Source organism: Arachis ipaensis, chromosome B07 (assembly GCF_000816755.2).
Source record: "Arachis ipaensis cultivar K30076 chromosome B07, Araip1.1, whole genome shotgun sequence".
Classification (NCBI taxonomy): domain Eukaryota; kingdom Viridiplantae; phylum Streptophyta; class Magnoliopsida; order Fabales; family Fabaceae; genus Arachis; species Arachis ipaensis.
In genome coordinates this window covers 47,359,277-47,366,514 of record NC_029791.2, presented here as the reverse complement: position 1 = coordinate 47,366,514, position 7,238 = coordinate 47,359,277, and the positions used below count along the sequence as shown (strand labels likewise).

Sequence of the window (7,238 nt, the reverse complement as noted above, 5' to 3'; positions counted from 1 at the left end):
AAATATGGGAAAATAGGTAAAGAAGTTTTGTTTTACTAAGTATGTATGTTAGGTGAGATCTTAGTCTAATTAAGGATTCACTTATTAGCTCACTTAGCCTTATACATATATCCTTACCTTTACCTTGGCCCCATTACAACCTTAATTAAAGACCTCATGATTTTTGGTATGACTGTATTCTATAATTGTTGATTGGTTAGATGAAGAACAAAGTTATAGAAAGGAAGAATAAAAAGAGGAATAGAGTGATTAACCCAATAAACACTGAGTGACTAGAGAGTAAACACAAATCCAGTGAGGGTTCAATAGCTCATTAACATTTATCTCTGTTTGAATTATCTAATTGTCTTGCAAGTTCACAAAAATGCTTTTTCTCCTATCTCAATTGTAAAAATGCTTATTGATTGTCTAAGGCTTGACTATATATACATATGTGACTCCTTGAGAATGTGAATTAATTTAACTACCTGTAAGCTTTATATATGAGTGAATAAAGTAGAATTGCATGATGCATCATTCATTTAGGTAGTTGCATTTAGATTAGATTGCATTGCATGACATCCCATCACTTTAACCTTACTTATTACCTTGGATTTAGCATGAGGACATGCTATTGTTTAAGTGTGGGGAGGTTGATAAACCCACATTTTATGATATATTTTGTGCTTAATTTGAGTGATTTATTCAATCCTTCACCCACTTATTCATATTAATTGCATGGTTTTACTTCTCCTTCCTTATTATGTGATGTATGTGAAAAACATGTTTCCTATGCTTTAAATTTAATTATTTTAATTACTTTTATTTCCATTCGATGCCGTGATTAGTGTGTTGAGTAGTTTCAGATCTTCTAAGGCAGGAATGACTCAAAGGATGGATGGAAACATACAAAAATTGAAGGAAAGCACAAAACGGAGTCCTTGAAGAAACTGGCATCCGCGCGATCGCATGGACGACGCGATCGCGTGCCAAGCGCGAATCAACATCGACGCGGCCGCATGACTAACGCGACCGCACGCCTTAAGCAGAACGAATATGACGCGGTCGCATGACTGACGCGACCGCGTGACAGAGGCCACGCACCAGAAATTGCAGAAAATGCTCCCAGCGATTTCTGAAGCCCTTTTTGGCCCAAATCCAAGTCCAGAAGGCATAGACCAGAGGTTATGAAGTGAGGGAATGCATCCATTCAGGGAGCACGCCAATTTAGTTACTTTCCATGATTTAGATCTAGTTTTGAGAGAGGTTCTCTCCTCTCTCTCTCTCTTAGGATTTAGGACTTCTCTTAGTTTTATGAGTGACTCTCAATCCCAGGTTTTTTATTTTTATTTATTCTTCTAATTTAGTTTATGAACTCTTCATGATAGATTATAATTTCCCTTATTAATGTTATTTGAGGTATTTCAATTCATGATTGCTTTCTTTAATTTATGTTATTGTTGCTTTACATCTGAAGGCATTTTTATTCCAGCAAATTTACTTTTTCCTCTTTTGGTCTTGGTTAAGAAAGCAGTAACTCAGGAGTTATCTTATCTCAACATAATTGATAACTGTTATCTTTGCTAATTGAACTGAGCTTCAATAATCCCAACCTTTTCTTAGGAAATAAATAGGATTCGAAGATCAAACTAGTTAGTCCCTTGACTTTCCTTTACTTTAGTAAAGGTTGACTAAGTGGAATTAAGATTCAACTTTCATTGTTGTTGATAAGAATAACTAAGTCTGGACTTCCAATTTCTCATACCTTGCCAAAAGTTTGCTTTGCAGTTATTTATTTATTTTAATTGCCATTTAATTTACCCGCCATTAAGTTACTTGTTCCTCATTCTTGAAACCCCAATTTACAATCTCCATAACCAATAATAAGAACATACTTCCCTGCAGTTCCTTGAGAAGACGACCCGAGGTTTAAATACTCGGTTATCAATTTTAAGGGGTTTGTTACTTGTGACAACCAAAACGTTTGTAAGAAAGGTTGATTGCTTGGTTTAGTAACTATACTTGCAACGAGTATTTACTATAACTTCTAAACCATCAATCTTCCGCTCTTTCAAATACGTTACAGTGGGCATCAACAGCCACGCTTTAAAAGCATAGCTGTATCTCAACTATTGGCACGCTTTAAAAGCGTAGCCATATCTTGCTATTGGCACGCTTTTAAAGCGTAGCCATATTTCACACATATGGCCACGCTTTTAAAGCGTGGCAAGAAAAAAAGCGTGGCAATAGGTCACGAAAAGCGTGGCAATAGAGCAACCGGCACCCTTGCAGTTGTGACCCTTTCAAAAGCGTGCCGGTAGCTCAAAAAACATGGCGAAAAACTATCGCTACGCTTTTATGGACTTTTGGCCACGCTTTAAAAGCGTAGCAAAAAGCTTGTTTTCTTGTAGTTAATTAGTATTCGTTGTTCATATGATTTTTTGTTAATCATTTTTATTGATGCATAATTTTTATAGAATTCTTTTTGTCATTTTTTTATTTGACTTTGTATAAATTTTAATTATTTTTTTATAATTTTAATTATTAATTCCATTAAAAAACTAAATTAAATAAAAAAAAGAATACTGACAAATTATAATGAAAAGAGTACTAAATTTTAATACATAAATTTAAATTTTTTTTTTAAAGTCTAAAGGTGTTAAAAAATATAATTTTGCATAATATAAATTTATGTATTTTTGAGTAACATAAATTTATGTTTTTTATAAAATTTTTAGTATTTGTTATTCATGTAATTTTTTTAATAATTTTTATCGATGCATATTTTTTATAGATTGCTCATGTAAGTATATTTTTATTTTTTAAGTTAAAATTTAAATAAATATAATTTAAATTAAAATATTATAAATAAAAGTACCTTATTATACATAAATTGTGCCAGACTTGAGAAGGTTTGCTTTAACACATTAATCGTGCCAAGCCTTTGTGTTTTAGCTCAAAATCACGTGAATCTTTATAGGGTGGGACAATTTATGCGTTACATAAAACCTTGTGTGCCTTGTAACAATTTACTCTCTATTCCCCTTGATCATCCATGTATAAATCGTTTCTGGGTAACATGGTTAACATATTATATAATTCTCATGACCCTAGAACGATTTATATAATAGTAAAAAGAGGATATTCACGTTTCAAAATTTGATTTAGGAGAATCCAATAATTTTGGTATTGATTTTGTTACGGTCTGGCCCAAACCATTTGCAGGCCGGCCCAACCCGAGCACCACCCGACCCGAACGGTCAGAAGTGGGGCGCTCAGTCGCCGACCCAGACACGCGTCCTTGACAGCTTTGCTACAGCTGTACGAAGGAAGCCTCGAAGAAGGTAAGCCTGCCCTTGTGGAGCCCACCTCTGACACGGTATATATGGGGAAGATCCTACCCTTCCCCCAAGGTACGACACATTCCACTCACCCTTTTTTCGCCTGCACACTTTACTGACTAGAGCGTCAGAGTGTCTTTGCAGGTAACACCCCCCTCCAAAAAGTGCTCGGGACGTCGTCCATTCCAACCCAGCAACTCAGAACCAGGCAAAACCCCCTCATATCAGTCCGATCACTGACCCGAACCGTCCGGTACCCGACCTACCGAACATTGGCGCCGTCTGTGGGGATCGCCTGAATAGACGTTGCACTGGACCCAGGAGGAACAGGCCGCGAGACCAAGCACAGAGGGGAAGCCTCCGTGGCTTCTTCTTGGGAGCACACGAGGTCCCCTCCAAGATGAACCTCACGATCTCCCAAAAGGCGCCCCTTCGGGGAAACTGGCGACAACAACGCCAGAATAATGCAAGAACTACGTCACATGATGCAGGACCTGGAGCGCCAGCTGGCAAACCGGGAACATCGCCAACAAACCCCCGAATCAAGCTACTCCCGTTCCCCTCCGAGAAGCCACTCCCGGCGAACAGCTAGCCCACGATCTGAGCCCGAGAGCGCCAGGGAGGAAGGACGCCCAAGAAGACACTGCGACCCCATCATTAACACCAGGCGCGAAAGGAGACGCACCACAGATCGAGACCGGGAAGACCCCCCCCCCACCCCCCCGAGAAGCCGCTCCCGACGAACAGCTAGCCCACGATCTGAGCCCGAGAGCGCCAGGGAGGAAGGACGCGCAAGAAGACGTCGCGACCCCATCATTTACACCAGGAACGAAAGGAGGCGCACCATAGATCGAAACCGTGAGGACGCTCGTTGGGAGGACGACGAGGGAAGAACAACGAGAACGCGAGGACCAGTGATAATGGGCGCAACTCCATTTCATCGTTCCATCATCGAGGTCCGGCTGCCAAAGCACTTTGATAAGCCAACGGATATGAGGTACGACGGAACCCAAGACCCACAGGAGCACCTCACGGCTTTCGAAGCCAGAATGAACCTGGAGAGAGTGGGAGACGAGGTAAGGTGCCACGCTTTCCCAGTCACCCTAGCGGGACCTGCAATACGGTGGTTTAATAGCCTCCCGCAGGGCTCGATGACCAGGTTTTCGGACATCAGCCGCGCCTTCCTAGCCCAATTTACAACCAGAATCGCAAAGACAAAGCACCCAATCAATTTACTTGGATTAACTCAGAAGTCCAGCGAGCTAACCAGGAAATACCTGAACCGGTTCAACGATGAGTGCTTGGAGATCGACGGGCTGACGAATTCGGTTGCTAGCTTGTGCTTGACGAACGGACTTCTAAATGAGGACTTCAGAAAGCACCTCACCACGAAGCCCGTATGGACAATGCAGGAGATCCAAAGTGTAGCCAGGGAATACATTAATGATGAGGAAGTCAGTCAGGTCGTGGCCGCCAACAAGCGGAAGCCCGCCTACAACCAAACCCGGCAGCACGGCATCAGGGAGAGACAGAAGGAACACGCCAGAGACGGCGGTCCGAGCAAGACGTCCCGAGCGTTTCCTCGTGTTGGAAAATTCACCAATTACACCCTCCTCACCGTCCCCATTGTAGAAGTTTACCAGCAGATAGCCGAGAAGGAAATTCTGTCGAAACCCCGACCTCTGAAGGACCGGACCGGGGGAAACAAGAGCCACTATTGTGACTATCACAAAGGCTATGGACACAAGACACAGAATTGTTTCGACCTAAAGGACGCGTTGGAACAAGCAATCCGGGACGGAAAACTGGCTAAGTTCTCCCATCTCATCAGGGAGTCGAGGAGGCGAGATCGCGACCACAAAAGAGAGGACAAGACCCGTGCGGTGAAGCGACGCAAAGAGACGGAGGACGACGAGCGCGGTCTCACCATTGTGAATGTGGTAACAGCACGAGACGCACCTCCCAAGTCTAGATCGGCACATAGGAAAGATGCCAAGATCCTGGCGGTCTCATTGTCCTCTCTGCGAAGCCCAAAGAGGCTCCCACCCATCTCATTCGGCCCTGAGGACCAATGGTCATCACGGCCAGGGTAGGAACCGGCCTGATCAAGCGGATCTTCGTGGACACCGGGGCTTACTCGAATATCATGTTTCGCAACGTATTCGATGCCTTGGGCCTACGGGACGCTGACTTAAAGATACAGCAGCACAGTGTCGTAGGATTGGGCGACCACTTCATCAAGCCAGATGGGATAATCTCCCTACCTGTATCTATAGGATCAGGACAGGGTATCGGTAATGGCCGAGTTTGTAATTCTACGAGACTCCATGGCTTACAACATCATCCTAGGAAGGAAGACCATCAACGACCTAGGAGCAGTGATCAGCACGAAGATGTTGATGATGAAGTTCGTCGCTGATGACGGATCCGTGGGATCCATAAAAGGAGACTTGGAAACGGCAGTCGCTTGCGACAATGCCAGCCTCTCCTTAAGGAAAAAATCTAAAGAGGCATCCGGGGTGTTCCTTGCCGACCTGGACGCTAGAGTCAGCGACAAGCCGAGACCCGAGCCGAAAGGGAACTTAGAGAGGTTCAGAGTCGGGGATACGGAGGAGAAGTTCACCTTCGTGAACAGAAACCTCCCACACGACTTGAAGGAACCTCTAATGGAAATGATAAGAGACAATGGTGACCTATTTGCATGGACGCCAGCGGACATGCCGGGTATAGACCCCCAACTCATGTCACATCACCTGGTCGTGATGGCGGACGCAAGACCGGTAGCTCAAAGAAGAAGGAAAATGTCGCAAGAGCGAGCAGAGGAGGTGGCCAAGCAGACAGCTAGCCTCCTCAAAGCAGGATTTATTCGAGAACTTGACTACTCGACATGGCTGTCGTAGTGAAAAAACACAATGGGAAATGGAGGATGTGCGTGGATTACTCTGATCTCAACAAAGCATGCCCCAAGGACTGCTACCCCGCCCAACATCGATGCGCTCGTCGATGCAGCAGCAGGATACCGGTACCTAAGCTTTATGGACGCTTATTCAGGCTATAATCAGATACCAATGCACCGGCCTGACGAAGAGAAAATGGCGTTCATAATGCCAAAAGGGACATATTGCTACAAGGTGATGCCGTTCGGCCTAAAGAATGCTGGGGCAACGTACCAAAGGCTAATGAACAAAATATTCAACGACCTCATAGGCAAAACGGTGGAGGTGTATGTAAATGATATCCTCGCAAAGACCAACCGGTTTGAAGACCTCATAAGCGACCTGGGAAACGTGTTCGCCTCCCTCCGACAACACGGCATGAGGCTCAACCCACTCAAATGCGCCTTTGCCATGGAAGCAGAAAAGTTCCTAGGGTTCATGATAACCTAAAGGGGGGTCGAGTCCAACACGGAAAAATGCCAAGCAATACTCCAAATAAAGAGTCCGGGCTGCGTCAAGGATGTTCAAAGGCTATCCGGAAGACTCACCAATTTATCCCGTTTCCTCAGAGCGTCGGCTACCAGAGCGCTGCCATTTTTCAACCTTATGAAAAAAGGGATAGTTTTGTTGTGATGAGCGGATAATTTATACGCTTTTTGGCATTATTTTTAGTATGTTTTTAGTAGAATCTAGTTACTTTTAGGGATTTTTTCATTGGTTTTTATGTTAAATTCACATTTCTGGACTTTACTATGAGTTTGTATATTTTTTTGTGATTTCAGGTATTTTCTGGCTGAAATTGAGGGACTTGAGCAAAAATCAGATTCAGAGGTTGAAGAAGGACTGCTGATGCTGTTGGATTCTGACCTCCCTGCACTCAAAATGAATTTTCTGGAGCTGCATAACTCGAAATGGCGCGCTTCTAATTGCGTTGGAAAGTGGACATCCAGGGCTTTCCAGCAATATATAATAGTCCATACTT

At 43.6% G+C, this 7,238-nt stretch overlaps 1 protein-coding gene across 1 annotated transcript; it reads left to right on the top strand.

Moving 5' to 3' along the window:
* On the top strand, positions 3,803-5,413 carry LOC107607191. The gene is made up of 2 exons (XM_016309167.1): positions 3,803-4,396; positions 4,733-5,413. The coding sequence occupies exons 1-2, from the start codon at positions 3,803-3,805 to the stop codon at positions 5,411-5,413; spliced, it is 1,275 nt and encodes a 424-aa protein (XP_016164653.1).

Coding starts and splice junctions, on each gene's coding strand:
- LOC107607191 (XM_016309167.1), top strand. CDS start 3,803: ATGATGCAGGACCTGGAGCGCCAGCTGGCAAACCGGGAACATCGCCAA. Junction 4,397..4,732: donor TGGAGAGAGTGGGAGACGAG/GTAAGGTGCCAC, acceptor TGGACAATGCAG/GAGATCCAAAGTGTAGCCAG.